Source organism: Clupea harengus, chromosome 9 (genome assembly GCF_900700415.2).
Source record: "Clupea harengus chromosome 9, Ch_v2.0.2, whole genome shotgun sequence".
NCBI classification, from domain to species: domain Eukaryota; kingdom Metazoa; phylum Chordata; class Actinopteri; order Clupeiformes; family Clupeidae; genus Clupea; species Clupea harengus.
Genome location: NC_045160.1, coordinates 644,417 through 663,763, shown reverse-complemented (window position 1 = coordinate 663,763; position 19,347 = coordinate 644,417). Strand labels below are relative to the sequence as shown.

At 43.3% G+C, this 19,347-nt stretch overlaps 1 protein-coding gene across 4 annotated transcripts; it reads right to left on the bottom strand.

Moving 5' to 3' along the window:
- Positions 1 to 71: 71 nt before the first annotated feature.
- LOC105903201 (centrosomal protein of 164 kDa) lies at positions 72 to 19,164 on the bottom strand. 4 transcript variants are annotated; one of them, XM_042708657.1, is made up of 28 exons: positions 18,969 to 19,164; positions 17,948 to 18,034; positions 17,714 to 17,825; positions 17,148 to 17,391; positions 16,758 to 16,904; positions 16,495 to 16,602; positions 15,920 to 15,997; positions 15,553 to 15,648; positions 12,241 to 14,151; positions 11,629 to 11,685; positions 11,205 to 11,293; positions 10,033 to 10,842; positions 9,771 to 9,902; positions 9,116 to 9,311; positions 8,957 to 9,028; positions 8,692 to 8,814; positions 7,061 to 7,204; positions 6,851 to 6,934; positions 6,571 to 6,621; positions 6,261 to 6,454; positions 5,640 to 5,849; positions 5,354 to 5,531; positions 2,371 to 2,478; positions 2,060 to 2,159; positions 1,498 to 1,821; positions 1,266 to 1,338; positions 899 to 1,015; positions 72 to 632 (listed from the first exon to the last, which is right to left on the bottom strand). In XM_042708657.1, the coding sequence occupies exons 2-28, from the start codon at positions 18,027 to 18,029 to the stop codon at positions 533 to 535; spliced, it is 5,940 nt and encodes a 1,979-aa protein (XP_042564591.1). In that variant the 5' UTR covers positions 18,030 to 18,034; positions 18,969 to 19,164; the 3' UTR covers positions 72 to 532. The 4 variants fall into 4 exon arrangements, with proteins under 4 accessions (XP_042564591.1, XP_042564590.1, XP_031428836.2 ...); XM_042708656.1 differs by lacking the exon at positions 18,969 to 19,164 and adding an exon at positions 18,789 to 18,960; XM_031572976.2 differs by lacking the exon at positions 18,969 to 19,164 and adding an exon at positions 18,789 to 18,960 and having other exon boundaries at positions 72 to 629.
- Between the last annotated feature and the right edge of the window lie 183 nt (positions 19,165 to 19,347).

Here is a 19,347-nt window from a genome sequence, read left to right as displayed (position 1 = left end):
GGGGGGTTTGGACCACACTCCTTTAAACCTTTTGCTCAGTTGAGCTAAAAGAACACATGACCACACACAAGTGCTACAAATATACACTTTATTCATGTATTTTACAAAACTGCTTTACAAACATACATGGCTTCTATATGGAGAGCACATAGCCAAGACAGAAATTCAGGAGGTGTTGCTTCTTGTAAGGCCTTGCAGGGTGCTTCGGAAAATGTCTCGGTAATTACTGTAGAAACCAGACAGGACTGACTTCTGACATAGTAACCCTACGCAGATTTAAACCTACATTGATATGTCTCAAGGACCCGTTCAAATGTTGTTGGCCCACTACAATTACAGGAATAATTATAGAATGGGACTTGTTTTGGTGACTGCAGGCTGCAAAATGTACGAATGCTGTGCATGATTAAGTCCCTAACCACAGAAAGCAAATTTCGAAACAACTGGAACTGAACCTGTGATTTTCTCCCACACAGTCTCTTCTACATTCACACACATGATATCAGAAGAGTGCAGTTCCCCAAGTGCCTCCTCAGTAGTGGTAGACCTTTATCTGATTACTTTCATCCAGGCCCAGTTGGAGTAGACCACCGAGGGAGGATGGAGGGCGATAGCGGGTAAACAAGGGTCTGCTCAGCTTTGTCAAGGAAAACCACTTACAGATCTTAAACACACACAGAGCAATCTGAATGTGGTCAGGCTTGTTTGTAGATTTTCTATGATGAAATGGTCGAAGTCTTTCATGACCACCTCAATGATGAGCGGAAATGCAGCAGTGCTAAAGCAGTCAACATTGTTGTACAAGAGCATTTAGATCAATTCATGGAAATAAGGAGGTTTCAATAATTTATGGGTTGAAAAATGCCAAACCTAACCAATGAAGGGTTTGAAAGGATACATGCCAGGATCTTTCCTGCGTGTTTCAAGCCATCTCTTGTTGCACTCAATCAGGCTCTGCAGCTGCTGGTCATCCATCTCTGGGGACTTTGTGGACAACATACTGTGTACCTGCTCACTGATACACATACATGTGCACACACACACACACACACACACACACACACACACACACACACACATGTACAAAGTCAGTATATACATTTATATACAGCAGAGGGGGGCAATAAGCAGATTTCCCTTAACCAGAATTTCAATTCAAATGGAAAACTATGAACATCAGATTAAAGTGGACAGGTTACAAATTAGAACTATCAGCATTGTAACAGAGGGCTACATTCTCAGAAGCGGAATATCTGCACACTGACCTGGCTGAAGCAAATCCTGAGAGGTTGTAATTGCCTATCGGTGAATGATTTCCACGGATAGTCATAGGAAGCCCTATGACAAAGAATCTTACATCAGCTATGCACCTTGATATGGCATCTGATAACACCAGACCAATACCAGAAATGTTTAAAGTGCACTCAAGAGAGGCAGAGCTAAAAAAAACATCTAAAAACATTGGGGTTAGTTAATGTCCAAACTTCAGTAGCCTACCAGAAGGTAACTTGTTGGACGCCACAGAATCCTCATGTTCCTTCTGGAAAATGAAGCTGTTGCGAGTCCTGGCTAAGTTGCTGGTGCCCATCCTGGCCGAGGACCAGGGCCACCTGTGCACTGGGAGCAGGCCAGAGAAAAGGGCATGTTCCTGAGATAAGGGCACTGACTGGGGATGGTATGGGGCCTGAACGTTCTGCAAGAGCGGAGCCTTCTTTTGGGCCAGAGAACCCAGAGCCTCCAGGACGGTGTTCAGCTGTTCAGAGATGTGCTGCAGCGAGTCGGCTAACTGCTGCACTTTGGCTGGAACAGTTGGATGAGCGTCTAAACCGAAAAGGGGAAGGACGGAGTGAGACAGCATGAGCAAATCTGACAAAAGCCAACACTAATAAGGATGACAACACATTCCCTCTGGCCAAGTCTGTGCTTTGCGCTCAAAACAAACATGAGCTGAGGTCTTCTAACAGGCCTGTGTTTGGCAGTCATGCTTAAACGATAAGGGAAAAGAAAAAAAACTAAAATGGCTAGGTGAAAACTGATCTTGGAATAAAGTACTACTAACCTGTCCCTTCATGGCCGTCCACACTGCTCATGTCTGATTCTGTGACAAAAAATGTGACTTTCCTGTCCACGTCATGTCTATACGAGTCATTGTATGAAAGCTGAAAGAGCCATGAAGAACAAAACAACTTTAAAACTTTGAAAACCCAGCAGGTCAAATTATAAATGTTATGTAGACAACTACACGCAGCAATCTTCAGCAAACGTCTTCAGGACCAGGTTCAAGCATGTTACTCCTACATCATCAAATTCACAACACAGACATTATTGAAGTCAAGGCACTGACAGGTAGAAGAATAAAGCTGCACACACCTCCTCCCCCAATGAACTCTCCAAGTGGGTGAGTCTCTCCGCCTTCTTCTCTAGAAGGTTCTGTCCCTTCTGCACAGTAGCCCTAAGCTGCTCCAGATGGTTTGCCTCCTTCACAGAGAAAAGAGGCAGGCAGACCGCATGAGAGAGAGAGACTGATAGAGATCATTTCGAAACAATGTTAATGACTTAAGGATATATTAATCAAGTGCCTTGTATTAATAATTATCTTGCATGACTGTTTTGCTCTCGCAGCCTCATATCACTATTGGGCGCTGCGTGACATTAAACCCAGATACACTTTAACCTACGGGAGAGGATGGTAACTCACATGATTGTGTAGCAGAGACAGATAAAACTATGGCAGCCAGAGCTGATCTACGAGATATGCCTTTTCCAGCAGTTGTTTTAACTATTGTTTGTTGATGGTTCAAGCAAAAAGAACCTTGATGGCAGTACCGCAACTGCTTACACAGTAGTCACAGCAGAAAAAACCTTGAAAGCACAGCCACTACTTCCACACTATTCCGCAAAGGCAGCGGAACTAAGTGCCCTGATTGCGCTGCGCACACACACATGCAAAAGACCCGGTTTCATTGGGAAACCGCAAAGCAGACGAGGCCGCTAAACAGGCCGCACTGCAACAACCATCTGACACGTACACGATTGAAGAATTAGATCTCACAATACTAAAAGATATGCTGCAATATTGAGCCATGGGAAAAACATGCCCCAAAAGTTGGGATAGTAAGCATATATATATTTTTACTTCTTACAATTTTTTTGTCTGAAAGATGCTTAATCATTCAGTATGGATTTTATTGACTTAAATCCAAATTAAAGAAAGAAGTATTGTCTAGTCCTAGACAATCAATGTTCATACAACCCCCAGTCAGCAGGACTGGTAGAAAAGAATGAACCAAACTATTAAAAGCAAGTTGAGAATCCAAGAGTGAAATTAGTGAAATTAAGCATGCATGTTGTCAAGACAGTAAAGGGTTATCACTGTTTGAAATAATGTATGGGAGAACCTACACTGCCTAAGCTCTCAAACCATTTGCTAAAACAGATAAAGAGATTGAATATACATTTGCAGAATATGGCAAAAAAGTGAATTAGCAAAATGCTCTCAGAACTCTCTCTGCTCCGCAGGAACCTGTGAGGCTGAAACCAAGGTTGGGTCAGGAGATTGGGTCCTAATCAAGAGCCTCAAAAGAAAACACTGGCACTCGCCCAAGTGGGATAGACCATACCAAGTGCTACTGTCAACATCTACCGCAGTCAAAATAGCTGAGAGAGCCACCTGGATACATCTAACACATTGTAAATGAGTAAGCTTGCCTCAGACAGAGACAGAGGATAGGAGCTGTCTTTCTCTACAGTTTTCCAGGGCCGGCCCACTGTGTTTAGAGGGGGTTTAGAGGGGGTTTAGACACCAGCTGTCTCAAATGTTGGTGAAGCAACACTGTCCAGTGGGGTAGAAGAGCCTAGTGGAGATTGGGAGGGCGGGGCAGTCTTATCTCTTTGAAGTCATGGGGAGTTACAAGAAGATGAAACGATGTGTGGGACTCTTAATAATAACTGTACTGCTCTACATTTTGGGCCTGTTAACACAGCAGGCACCGGTCTTGGTCAAATATCCGCAATGGGGCCTGGCCAAAGATCATCCGTGGTGGAAATTGGTGAACCAGACTGCCCAAACACACTTTCCACAAAGAGACTGTCTGGTCTGTGCAGGGCCAAGAGTTCCAACCAAAACGACTCCTGGTGAACCCTGTACCTTATGACCTGGAGCACTGCGACGTAGAATTTAGAGAAACTGAAGCCTGGAAGAAGTACGACAAATTGCACTTGGATGCCAAGTGCACATGCAAGACTTGCCTTCTAGCGGATCCACCGTGTCATGTGACTATTCACATGGCAGACTGTTCATCACCACACAAATGGTGCCGAATAGGCATGGTTGAAGTGAGATAATGTTTACATCTCTCTGCCCAGTGTAATGAGATACAGGGCCTTCAAGAACACATGCCTTGTTTGAATGTTATCTGAATCCTAGGCGACCTAATGATACACACCTAGGGAACTGGATACAGTGTAAAAATATTACTAATTATCGACACAGTTGACGCCCACAATGTAAGCCTACAAATGCAAATGTGAATACAGTATACAAATACAAGTATACAAATGTGTGATGAGAAATATGATGACATTTTAAAAGACTGACTTATGATGATATGGAGTGATGCTCAGTTATGATCTCTGTTCCCGAAAATCCATGTGATGAAGCTCAGAGTGATGATTTTGAATTACCCATTGAAACGGATAATTAGTGGGGATTGATAGAGATCATTTCGAAACACTGTTAATGACTTAAGGATATATTAATCAAGTGCCTTGTATTAATAATGACCTTGTATGAATCATGTGCTTATGTGAAGCAGAAACATGGCTTTTCTGTATTTCTGTGTGTGTGAATAACTTATTGTTAACTTATATTATTATTAGGTGCCAGCATGTTTAGACCAGAGGTGATAAGAAGGGTCGAACTGTGCTTCTTCCGACCTTGTGTAAAACTGACATCCTTGCATGGCAGGAAGCATAGTAAGATGACCTCAGACATCAGAGTGGTTATCCCTGCTGACAAAGTGTTTTGGCGTAAGAGAAAGCTAACTTCTATCTATATAAACCTTGTGTGATGTGTTTAATGTTGCTTCTCTCGTCTGCTGCAGTCTGGGAGTGAGCCCGGGCTCCCTCTCTCTCTGGGAGAGGGCCCGTGCCTCTCTCTGGCCTGCCAGGACGTGGGTGAGCCCAACAAGCTTTTTGTTGTTGTTTAATAAATATACTTATATGCAATATACTTATATGCAACTCCGGAGTCCTGAGGTAACTTGAGTGAACTTTCACCTAACAGAGACTTCACTGTGCATGTGGTGGAAGACTATCCATATGCTTCAAACAGTGTCTTTGATGCAGCCCCTACCTGCTGGAGGTTCTTCAGCAGCTCCTGGTTGACACCCTCTCTGACGGAGCCTTGAAAGCAGCTAGACCGGGCGGCCAGCAGCACCGCCTGCCTCTCACTCAAGCTGCCACTCTGCTGCTCCAGGAAGTTCCGGGCCCTCTGCAGCGACATGCCCTCCGAGGATATGTAGCACCTCAGACTGAGAGAGACAATTATCATTATCAATGATATAGTCCTAAACTCCAGCTAAAGGCTAGTCATTTGAACATATATATGCCACATAGGCCACATTGGTAGGCCTACTCACCCCTCCATATTCTCGCTGTTTTTGGAGGGTGGAGGAGTGGAGGATGCATTCGGGGGGTCCAGATCCTCCACATGTAATGACGGCTCATCACTGGGAAGTGAGGATGACTCTCGGTCCTTCTTTCTCATTTCTTTATCCCTGGTGCTGACCTTCGTTTGCCGTCGTCCTGACTTGGACGAGAAGCCTCTTTTCTCTGTCTGCTCCAGGTCACTGGAACAGACACACATGCCAGAAAAACAGCCTTACATCACCGCAATAAAACATCTGCTGCACAAAGGATTTTAATCTTTTAACCTAGTCTCTATAGCTGGTTATCATTTTCACAAAGGTACAGTGGCATAAAAGATCCAATGTTCAGTTTTACAAGAGGTGGAGTAAACAGAGTAGTATTTGTAGTAAGTAGAAAGTCGTAGTAGTAAGCAAGTAGTATGTTTCGTGAGGCAGTAATGTGTATTTTCAAGGTCCATTCTTGTTTGGTCAAATTGTGTTGCCAGATTGTCAGACTGTGTTCTCCTCATGTGTTGGGTATGTTGAATATGAATATGTCTTCTGAGGGTTGTGGGCTGTGCTGTGAGGAGGTCTTCCACGACGAGGGGTTTGCTGTAAGGGTGAGTGCACTACCTGACACGACCGCTCAGCTGGTCGCAGCGCTCCTGCAGCAGCTCCAACTTCCTCTCCAGCTTCTCCCGCTCCGCCTTCATCTCATGGTTCTCTCCCTTCAGTCGCTCCTTCTCCCTCTTCTCTAATTGGGCCTCCTCTTTGGCTCTGTCCCTCTCAATTTTCAGTCTTTCAAGATCCTCATAAAGTCCATCAATCTGTGGTAGTGTAAAGGGAAAAGCCTAAACAGACAACCCACATAGACAGACAGACAGACAGACAGACAGACAGACAGACAGACAGACAGATACACACAGTGTATTTATCTCAGTACCTCATTTTCCTTCAGTCCTAGCTGGCATCTTCTCTTTTGGATCTCTGATGTCTGTGAGAAACATAGGAAATTACTGCAAGTCACAAAAACACTGAATAACAGATATCTACAGCAGCTCTAAACAACACAAAGTGGGAGGAAACAAAATAAAAAACATTCGTCAAAAACTTGCTGAAAATAAAAAACTGTGTGATGAAGGAAAAATACTTCATTACAGCCAAACAATAGATGCAATATACACAAACTGAAAAACTCCAACATCTGAATTTAGATAAAGTACCTGGCTGAAGAGCATGGCTTCCTGGGTCTTTAGGTCTTTGGAGCGTATCTCCAGTTGTAGCTCCTGTTCCTTAATCTCTTCCTCCTGAAGAAAATGCATAAGAATCATAACATTGCCATTGATAGTTTTACTGTATGCAGGGGTCTAATTTGACGTTACTCAAACATCAAACATTGAGTGTTGCTGGCTGCTGGTTTAGTGGCTACCGACCTTCTTGGAATACGCTAGACGTGTCCTCTGGACCTGCTTTTCCAGCTGGGTTTTGAGCTGCTCCAGTTGCAGGTTGTGTGAGGACAAAACACGCTCCCTGTCCTCCTGCAGGGCAGTCCGCAAATGCTCTCTCTGAATGCTCTCCTACACAGACACAGACACATACATCACATACAGTCTTTAGTAGAGCTTCACAGTGGCTGAATGTGACATCCTGGTTGATTCACAACACAAGCAGAGGATCATTGACAAAGTTAATCCTAATTCTGAAAATGTATTTTACCCCAAGCCAAAAGAGATTGAAGCCATTACATTTCAAAAACTGAACTGTTCATTTAATTAATTTAACCATTGTGAAAGGTCCAATATTTAAGAACCAACTGCAACAAAAGTCTGTAGACCCTTCATTCCATTCTTTTCTAAATATCTCTGTCTACATTTTTGATGACGGATTCAATCTTCCTTAACACAGATGCCACCAGCCTTGCACAGATGCTCTGCCACTGTTCACATATGATTCTTTTCAGGCGCCCTTTGTTAGAGGGATTGTGTTGCTCTACCTCCTTCTTTAAAATACTCCAACAGTCTTCTGCCAGATTTAAATCAGGGAGCATACTTGGCCAGGTAATAGTAAACTTCTGGAGATCCTTGTCATATTGGAATATTCCTCTCCTGCCAAGTCATCATGCAACGTCCTGTCTGAAGCTATCTGAGCACTCACCAAAACATTTGCACAGAAAAAAGCGTCTGCCAAATAAAAAATAAATGTCAATAATCCTTGTGTGAGGCCAGAGGCACTTACCCACCAGTTCTCAATACAAGGGTGCCTAAATAGCAAACTGTGCGTGGTGTCATGTTTCGAGGACTGCCACTGCACCTCCTGTACCTGGTAGCATGTCTCCTATTCTTCCTATCCACTGCTGCAACTCTACTTTAGCTTATGTTCAGTCGCTTACAGATGGTCTTACACCCTCTCCCATCTTAATGCACTTAATGCAATCTTGCTCTTGCAATCTGGTTTCTTACAATAGCAGTTCCATTCCATGTGGAGTCATGCTGAATTAGACACAACCTGATCAAAACTGAGATGTGTGTGTGTGTGTGTGTTCACAGGTTGTTTTGTAACTTCACTAGCAATCAGAGAATACTCATTGCAGTAATCACAAGTAAACTGACTTTGGTTGCATTGAGTTTATACTTTTCAATGTAGCCTACCAAACCTGATTACATTAAACGTAAGATCATATACTTTACACTTGTTTTTATTAGATGTTAAACCTTTGAGTAGTGGTAAGTGAATATTTTAGTGATATGGTACAGGGGTGTACTGAGTTTTGTTGTATACTGTAGATGTGGCCATGAAAAACAGCATCAAATGAAAATCTGGTGTCATTGAGGGTAAGTGTTCAACAGGCAAGGATCTGAAAAGTCAAGCACACCTCGGGGCTAAAGCCGACGGGTCAGATATAGGATTTAGGCACTGTTACAGGCGTGAAGAATAAATCACACAGCAAGACAGAACGCATCATGCAGATCTACTGTCTGTCAGGGTTTACTCATCATTTAGCCCAGAACCTTTATTGAAGTACACACGCTTTCCTGAACTTGTGGCAGAGAGTGGGCTGACACACCTGCTCCACGTGGTCCAGCCTGAGGGCCTCCAGCTTCTGCCGCTGCCCCTCTTTGAACTGCTCCACCTTCCGGTTGTGATCCCGCTGAAGTTCCTCCCGGATCTCCAGGAGCACGTCTCCAAGCTACACACGGCAAAGCACACACACAATAAAACACTGAGCAGACCTTCATGTACAGTGAGGTCTGGTTTTCTTAAAATGATTACTGTGGATATTGAAATTTCTACTTAAAAAAATTAAAATAAAATATCCAAATGAGTCTTACATCAGTCCGATACTCTGCCAACTGTTGCTTTGAGCCTCCCGGTACCTCTCTCAACGTCTCATTGGTCTTGGCCTGCAAAACATGCCACACTCAGACACCAACACGCATTGCACACACATAACTACACAACCCACCCTCACCACATTTGCCAGCACTGACCTCCAGTTCCAATGAGGCTAGAGTCTCCTCTCTCTTCTTCTGCAGCTGCCTCTTCTCTTGCATCAGCTCCAGCTCTGACTCCTCCCTCAGCCGCTGGAGCTCGCGCCTCTTCTGGGCCTCCAGCCTCTCTCGCTCCGCTCTCCTCTCCTCCTCCAGTGCCGTCTGCAGCTCTCTGAGCTTGGTCTCATTCTCCTCTCTGAGCAAATGACAGCACATGGCAACAGCACACTCAAAGGGACATCACTTTCAAAAGGGCAATTCAAGACCATTAAAACCATGTCCTAATGGCATCATTACAAACGTAACTTCTTTGAGTTGTGCATGTCTCTGCACGTTGTGATGGCTTGACCCTGTCTACCCTTGATTATCTTGAAATCACATTTAAGTTCACCTAGAACTCCCAGTCCTCTACCCTACTTACTTCCTGTTTGGACAATCATAGATCCCCTTTCTCTCTCCTCCATGACTACACCACAGAAGGCAGCGGTTAAATGTATCATACATCTTCCCACTCTTCTGGTCTTATACGGACTGCATGCTCAGATAGGAAACTTCTACTAGGATAGGTCACTGGCATGATATAAAAATGGTGAGGAAAAACCCAACAGTGACTGAATGCATCACAGTAACTTAGTGAGGAGGGGTGTGTACTGACATGAGCAGACGCTGCTGGACCTCCCGCTCCCTCTGGCTGCTCTCCCTGAACTGCTGGAGCTGCTGGGCCGACTCAGCCCTCAGCCTGGTCTCCTCCTCTCTCCTGCTGGTGTCCAGTTGCAGCGTTAGGGCTCTGGAAACAAAAACACTGAATCACTTAAGGATTCCAACATCTAATACCAGTTTCTACAAAAATGAAATGATAGAGTAAAATGAATGCTAATGAAGCAGATACACATCATCTAAGCTCTCTATCCGCACACCTGAGTTTTGCCTCATTCTCTTCTCTCATTCGACGTTCTTCCTCTTCTTCATTGGCTCGCCTTGCTTCCTCTTTGAGGAGGAACGTCGGCTTCTGCTTGTCGTGGAAACCCCATGGCATTCTGTCTGTGACCTCCTCTACATGTGTGGCCCTTTCAACCCTCGGTCTTGTTTGTTCCTCTGTTCGAGTGCTTTTCTCCTCCAGCTGACTATTCAACTCTTTTCTTTTTAACTCATCTCTTTCTTTTACAATGTCTGTTTTCTGTTTCATTAGATCATCGTCCATCTTTTTCAACTTCCTTTCATCTCTAAGTTTATCACCCCCTACCTTCTCCATCTCCTTTCTCTCCTCACAGTTTTTCTCCCAAATCTTTTGTGCCACCTCCTCCCCTTCCTCTTCCACCACCTCCTCCTCCTCCTCCTCCTCCTCCTCTTCCACTTCCACCTCCTCCTCCTCAACCGCCAACTCCTCCATATCCTTTTGTTTTTTACTTTTTTCTTCTTCCTCCTCTGATTTTTGTCTCTCCCCCGTTCTGCTCATTATTTCTCCGCCCATTCTTCTCTTCTGCAAGTCTGATTTATTCTCCTCCTCATTTTCATCCTCCTCTGGTGAAGCATGGGAGGTCCGCACCAATCCCCTTCTGGCCACCTCTGGTAAGGCACCCAGCTTTCTCAACCCAGAGCTCCGGCCCTCTCCCAGGGGGCCGTGCTTTATGTGAGTGGACGAGGACAGGGAGGCATCTGGAGAACTGGCACACAACTGCAGCCTCTGCTCCGCCAGGAAGCTGTCTCCATCCAAACCAAGCAGATACCTGCACATCAACACAAACCAGGACATCACTCTTGTGACTGAAAGGGGAAGCCTTGTCAAAATAAGAGGGTATATTGAAAGAGAAGATTGTGAATACTCTTTTTCTCAGGCAGAGCTAGAACCTAGGAAGCGCTATATTGAGGCAGCATACTACGCAAATGCAGAAAACGACTTCTTTATCATTTCTACTTTATCATCAAGGAAAGAAATGTGCTAATGGTGAGTCAGTGATTGGCGCTCAGTTCGACACTCTACTACAAGCCTACTGCAGTAAAATGAGGGAAACACCACACAGACAAGCTGAACAGTCTTAAATCACAGCATACCTTTGACCACCAGAAATCCAGTAATGTTTCCACCAACCTCTCTGTAAAGTTTGTCCTTTGCCTCGGCTGTGGTCCTTGTTCCCTCACTTTGATTTTGCTGCGGTCCTCCTCCTCATGTGCTTCTCTCTTGAATAAAAACACAACATGAAATAATGGTATTGATTCTCTTATGACAATATTTCTCAGTTTTACAAAGTCTTCACTTTAGATCAAGCACTTTCTCAGAAAATTTTTAAACAAACAAACAAAACTGAAACAAAACAAAAAACACTGTAGTGCAAGTGATTGCTGGCTACATCAGAATTATATTCTTATTTATTCTACTTTATCCTTTTTTACCACCTTTAATGAATCATATTCATTTGTATAACAATAATAAACAACATGACCATTTTATCATTTCTCCCTGCCTTTTATTATTTTAACTGATTTTTGAGCAGTACTGTGCATGACAGACATACCTTGACATCATCAGTAGGTGATAAGGCCTCCAATTTGTGGTCACTGGCTGCTGTGTCCTGTAAAGTAAACACTTTGTCACTGCACTGCCTCTCCATGACTCTGACCTACCCCACACCACTCAACATGCAGAGGACAAGTCAGTCTCGACTCTAGCAAACACATTCTAGACACGCAAACACAGAGAAACACTGAAGCCAGACCGGCAGGAAGGCAAGAAAGCCTGCGAGACAGGCGAAGGGGTTGCATAATTATACTATATGTACCTGCACTTCTCAATCCAATCCAATCCACAGGGGCTGAGCTTTACTGCACCTCATGATAAGCATCACCCAAAGCCTTGCTATTTAACATCTGGGAAGGCTATCCAATGGCAGTTTTGAGGCACTTGCTTCCTCTCTGAAATCGAATTAAAATGACGGATTGGAGAGTTCAAGTGCAGACCTTTAGAAGAAGTCTACAGCGTGAGTGAGAGCTCAAACGCAGAACTATCTGGTACCCTACTGGGCGTCACCCTCCTTAAGCTTCAGACAGGGCCTAAGTGCAAGCCAGGAGAAGCATGCGTGGGGAGGGGAGATGGAGAGGGCACAGAGCCAATTAACACAGACCCCTACCTCACCAGGCAAAATTGTTCGATGCACCATAAGCAATTTCCCCATGCGTTCCATCCTCGGAAGCGACATGAACGGGATTTCTTTCTGTCCACCTCCAATCACTGATCTTGTTCTCTGTTTCCTATGCAGGACCTCAACAGCCTCTTCTTGGCTCACAGATGCTTGGCCTTTCTCTGAGTCTTCATCACTGGATGTAAGTGCAGGGCCTTTGGGCGTTGTCTTAGCCTTCCCTAGGGCTCTGGTGCTGACGGGCCTCTCACTTTCTTTAAGGAGACTTTCTTTGCCTTGGCTAGCTATCCCTTTTGCTTGTGGAGTGAGTTTCTCATTGCCCTCCTTTTCACTACAATCACCACCTTGTTGATGTTCTCTTTTCACACAAACCTCCAATACGTCCTCATCACTATCTGACTCCCTGGGTTCCGTTTCAACATACTGCTCGTCTGGTGAAATGCCCTGTTCCGTATCCTTCACTAATTCATCCTCTTGGCTTTGTACACCATCTTCTCCAACACTGTCATTTTCTTCTTCCTCCTCTTTTATACTGTCCTGTTGTACTTCCACAATCTCACTTTCTTCTTCCTGCTCAACCTCTTCAGCCTCCTCTGAGATTTGTACAGATTTATCCATTTCAACCACTCCCTCTTTCCCACTTAATTCCTTCTCACTGGAGCTCATTTTCTCTTTCTCTACACATTTTTCTATGACTTCTTTTTTCTCACTATCCCCTTCTGATTCGTCGTCCTCCTCCTCCTCCTCCTCCTCCTCCTCCTCCACTACCTCCTTTACGGATATCTCCAGGACGTCATCATCATCATCATCAACACCATCATCACTTTCTAACACCTTTTCGTCTTTGCTTTTCAAAAATCTTTCAACAACCTCCTCACTTTCACCTTTTTCTGAGATGTTCTCTGAAACACACCTCTCTAAAATATCACTTTCCTCGCCACTTCTTCCTCCTCTGGAATTATTTCTCTCACTCATAACATATCTCTCCAGAATGTCACTGTCGTCTTCCTCACCATTCACACTACCAATGTCAGGCTTTAGATCTGTCTCAAAAGCATCCTCGTCATACCCACCTGAATCCACCTGTTCATATAACTCAGTGCCCTGCTTTTCTGTTGTTTCCAACAACACTTTAGGGCTGTCCCTCGTGCCCTCTTCACCTTGTGAACGAGCCGCCAAACTCTGATTACTCTCACTGTCCTCTGTTGCTTTCGGTGTTTCACTATTGTGCATTCTCTCAACTACATCAGTCTCCTCTTCAGCGTCTTCTACTGCACTCTCACTTACGCTACGGCCAACATGGTCATCATTTTTAACACCCTCTTCTTCATTTCCTTCAAATACCTCCAAAACCTCTTCACTTTGTCCGCTGCCGTTTCCGTTCGCTTGCTCTGTGTCACTAGCTTGCCGTTTTCGCTCATCCTTCTCTGCCAAAACAGCAGCCCTCTCCCCTTCACTGGTTATACATCTCTCTAAGACATCACTGTCTAATTCCTCTTCCTCTCTTTTGCTCTCAACTTCTACACTTAGAAAATATCTCTCAAGGTCTTTACTGCTGTCATGTTTCCCTCTGGAGTATATGGCCACTACTTCATCACTCTCTTCCTCAACTCCTTTAGGTTCTTCTACGCTTTCCTCAGCTCTCCCCAAAATGTTACGATCATTCTCTTCTTCCTTATAATCACAGTTTTTCCCAAAATCCATCTGAGCTTCCTGTTCATCTCCCTCACACTCCTCCTCTTCCTCGTTTCTCATAAGCTCTTCATAAGCCTCCTCTTCCTCTGGGATCTCCTCCTTCTCCTCATCTTCAACTTTCTCTTCACCCTCTCCATTATCATTCCTGCTGTAAGCCCTGCTGCTTCTGTGTGGAGGTGTGTTAGGATGTTGGCCGCTCGTGAGGTCCTACATTTGGCCGTTTGATGGAAAGGGGGGCGGGGAAGGAACCAGGACAGGAAAGGAAGGATGTGTAAGCGTGCAAAATCATGAACATTACCTTGTAACATTTGGAGACAGAGGAGTAACGAAAAGAAACTAACAAGACGGTGGATCGTCTCAATGAGAGTTAATGGCACATTCCAAAAGTTAGGTCAAAGCACATTTTATAATCCAGCAGACAAAAGCAACTTAAAAATTTCAAAATAGTTTTTGCTGTCCTGATACATACCATAATCTGAAACATTTTTGTCTGTTTCAAACTGGTCAGTGGCATTCTATGGAAATAGTCAAAATCACTTCACTATCTGCCAACCCTTTTCTCTTTATATTATGTGTCTGCTGGGGATGGTTGCACCAAGAGGTCTTATGCCTGGTTGTGAACTAAGTCTATTCAAACTTTCTGAGAGCTACAGTACACATACGATTATGCTTCGTCAAGAGTAGGCACACAGCCAGATCTCAATGGTACTTCTCATCTTTATTTTCTACAGCCAACAGTCCTTCAGATGAGACAGTAAATAGTTACTATAGCTATCTATCAAGTGAAGTATTTCATTGAGATACATACATTAGACATCTATTATGATCATCCATGTTTTTTAACTGGGTTATAAGTTATCTTACTATTTAGCCTTGAGTGGTAGTCTATGGCATCTGCTGACTGTGTTATCCAAGTAACTTCACTTTACATCACTTAACTTCACTTGTTTGTAAACGAGTAGCAAAGTTTACCATAGAAACTGACGACTAACAAACCCTATGTAGCATGTTATTGCCACATAGGATTCGGACACATACTGCTGCAATCGGTCTCACCTACACAGAGGCTTTAGTTGGGATGGTGTAATGGGTGCAAAGTACTGTCTGACTCATGGTTGTAGCTACAACCTTTTCAGTAGTTCTAACTATGTTAGTTTGGCCCATTGATGTAACCAGCCCCTGGACTATAAAGCTACTTTAAGAAAGAGAAAACAGGCCATCTTTACAGAAGAGTTAGGAGAGGATGGTGAAAATACATTAAAGGAACACAGAGAGTAAGAAGAAATAGTGGCTGAAATGGTAAAACAGTGACAGTACGGGGACATGAAGTCAAAAAGGAAAGGTCCACACGTTAGGTTTCCATCTACGCAACAGACAACAACATGCCGGTTACAGAGACATAAAAAAACAAAGGATAAGCACATGAACGGTCACTTTTTTCAGGATTTTTAAAATGTTTCTTTAAAACGTATTTAATTAATTTATGTATGTTTGTAGGTGTGTGTGTGTGTGTGTGTGTGTGTGTGTGTGTGTGTGTGTGTGTGAAATTAAGCTACATGGACAGTACAGAAAAGAGAGGCAGAAATAGATCTCGTAGCTGATTGATACCTGAGAGCCAGGTTCTGGGCTGCGGTCCCTTACTAGATCCTGTAGTTCTGGCTCAGTCAACTCTTCAGGAGGAGCACTAATACTTGCCTCGCTGTCCTAAAACACAAAACGGAGAGTCAGAGTGAACTGTATTCCAGGACTAAAACTAAACCAAAAATAATGAATATGTTGGGTGAACACTTGCTGTATGGTCTGTATAGTAGTATGAGTAGTGTATGAGTTATTTATGTTAACATCAGTATTATTAAAGCTGTGTCACTTCATTTATCTGAGTGGCAAAGCATATTCTACTCTAGGAAATATTTTAGTTAGTTTGATTTTGGTTTGATGTTGTCTCTGCTATGTGAGTATATAAGGGAAACGTTACCTCGTACTGAAAGCTTTTTCCCAATGCATCCAAGTCAAGGTGTAGATTGCGCATCAGCTGAGCTTGACCACAAGGGCTCTGAAAAATGCACAAATACATTTCTCTCCATACATACTTGTACTAATGACAATTGAAAACTACCAAATATCAATTTGCCCGTCAGGCATGATGAGAATTATTTATAATGTTGTAATTTTTGTAATTAATGTTATATCAAAAGATGGCTTTTGATTCTAAACCCATACAGTGAACACCAATATCAACAGCAGGAATCATGTCATGAAACGATCTTCACATTCAAATTTTTTAGCAATCTATAAATCATGTCCGCCCTGCATTTCATAAACTGAAATACTAAAGCAAAATTCCACAAATGATCTAGAATAGGTCAATTTCATTGGGTTCTGACCACTATTGTGTCTTGTATGGTATTTCTGAAAATGAAATGTCTGTGCGTAAACAGCTGACTATGTGAAGTGTAATCTGTTTTGATCACATCATGACTCTATGTTTGCATTGACAGTTGTCCATTTTGAGTAAATCTGATAGTGACATATCATACACTGAAGTCATACCTCCCTGTCCGAGGCCTTCTCTTCCTCCTCGAGGCCAAGGCCAGTGAGGGACATCTGCTCCTGGTGCTTCGTTTCCAAAATACTAGACCCTAAACTGGACAAAGGGCCCTGTGGGACAAACAGCACCATTGACTAACAAAAAACAGCAAAAAAGTCAATCTTACTAAAATATCCTATCCAATAATCTGCACTTTGGTGCAAGTTCTCGTCAGATCAACTGACTACGCATTCAGGTGCAAAATTCTATAATTATTCCTCATTACCGCAAGAGAACTCTTAAGGGGTTCCAGGCCGTCGGAACAGAGGAGGGACCCACGAAGAGGCGGAATGGACGTTTCAGCTCCAAAACCCCGCAGAGGAGCCAGGGAACTCAGAGGCGCAGGCAAGGACCCAAAGCCAGGGTTGAGAGGCTAAAAGAGTGTTTGAAAAGACATCATGAGAATAATAATAATGCATTTAATTTATAGCGCACTCTTCATTCAGTTGAATCTCAGAGTGCCACAGTACATAGTAAGAACATAGTTAAAACAAACTATAATAAAAGAAATAAAAAAATAAACTATGTATAAAAATGATGGCTACCGAGAAGCACACAGGGTGACTCCGGCTCATTTTGATTCGATTTTTCAAATAAATGGATGAGCCACACTAACCATGACACCCATATTAACTGCTGGAGGCTTGAGTTCCTGCTCTTTCTTTTTCCCTTTCTTTTCCTTCTTGTCTTTCTTCTTCTTCTCTTTTTTCCCACCAGACGCGACTGTCTTGGATGGGCGAGGTTGGGCACGCTCCCGCTCCTGCACCACTAATTGGCGGTACTGTTCATCACATGGGTGATCCCAGGTAGACTGCCCCGAGGAGAAATTAAAGTAGTATACATCTCCAGTTACATCCTGACTGTAGAGAGGAGAGGAGAGGAGAGAGAGAGAACATGTCAGCTCACTGCAAAGAGGAGAAATATAAGACATAAACTAAGGCAAGATCAAAAGAAAGACTGTCAGCTTTTGCATCAGAGGTAAAGATTTTACAATGGACGTCTTCTTAGTAGTGCTTTGTACATATGTCATACATAAGGGCATCACTGTAAATTAACAGGCTGAACAGAAGCAATCAGTTTCCGACAGTATTCCTTGCCCAGACCTACGGTAGACAAGACATAGTAGGGCTATGCTGTATTGTCGAAGAATTGGGGATCTTTCAAGATTCATCTTCCTCTCACCATGGTTTCCACTCCGGAGGCAAAGGGGCAACAATCCCTTCTCTAGCCAACCAAAGCAACTCTGGCTCCTTAGCTGGATCAATTCCAATTTCTCGTGCATACTCCTCAATCTCTGTCAATGGGACAATATCACAGCAGGTTAACATATGGTAATTACATATAAAGACCAGGTTCCTGAATAAAAGAATTGCAATAGCTACTCAAACTATTCAGACTACTTAAATACATAGTTACCTTGGTCAGAAGGGATATAGTTATCATCATATTCCTCCTCAAGGATCAACTGATCTCCAATCTTTAGAGCAGCTGCAGTCATGGTGCCTGCACAATAAATATAACCAAAAATGCAATGACGAGGCGTACTGCTATGCCTGCTACAGCAATCCCTGCTATTCTACTAACAAATAACGTTGCAGTAACATGACGACCAGTAGACTTCAAACGGTTCACCCCAAAGCAAAAGCTCGGTTTGTTATTTTGCGAGTCTTAAGTTAAAAGTGTCACAGACGTGATGTCTTCACATATTCGATTCCAAAACAAAATATTGAGCGCAAAGGGTCTATTTTAGCTCACTACAATGGAGTCAGAACACAAAATCTTGGTGGTGCAGTCTAGCTGTTGTATCAATACTATGCAAGTTGGCAAGCTAGCAATAGGCATTCTCACGTTATTTTAATGTTATTAACAATAACCGACCAGCTGTTAGATTGGTGTAACGCCAGTTGCCTAGCTAGCATCTGATTTCATTTCTCGGACAATCAATCCAGCTCGCTGATGTTTAAACAAAAAGTTGCTGAAAGCTAACGTTAGCTGCTGTTTCCTAGAAAGTTACAATCGTGTGCCCATCATCTGCGGCGATTATAAGCAGCAAACTTCATTATAGCGTGTGTAAGATTCTGATTAACAAGCGGCATTAGTTTGCAAGCTAGGATAACTCACTAACCCTAACTGAAGCTAAAGTAACGGTGGCTAGGCAGAATAGCTAGCAACTGACGATAACGTTAGCTAGGATAACTTCGGGTTCAGACTACAGTGCAAATGGTTTCACAAAGATTCCATAAGAAAGTTTCCATACCAGAAAAAAGTCACCGGCGTTTTATGGCTTTGTTTTCATTTTAAGGTGCCAAGAAACAAATATGCTAGCTAAAGAAATACACAACAAGGAAACCAAATAACAAGGATCCGTTTAAATTAAGTAGCTAGCTAAAGATACTCTTGTTCCGGTGTTCACTCATCCCCTTGGCAACCGCATTACCTGGCTCTGCAGTGTACCGGTGTCAGCCGTTCTACAGGGAGCCTGTCAAAATTTGTTCAGGCAATCATACCGCGACTCTTCTGTAAAGATCCCGCCCACGAGGTTCAACTCAAGAAGACAGCCAATCAAACATAACCTGATTAAACCAATGGCCGGAGTCAAGCTAGGCCAAACGTGCAAGCAAAACAAAACACGGCGCTGGAGGGTGCGCGAGAGTAAATCCAATGACTTGACTATTTAGTATTTCAAATCCTTATCCCAATATATGCAATGTCACTGAGACTTATTTTATGAATTTTCATCCGCTCTTCCTTGCAGATGACTTTGACACACTTAGTGTCTTGTATGCAGATGTGTAAAATGTATCCACAGATTTTCA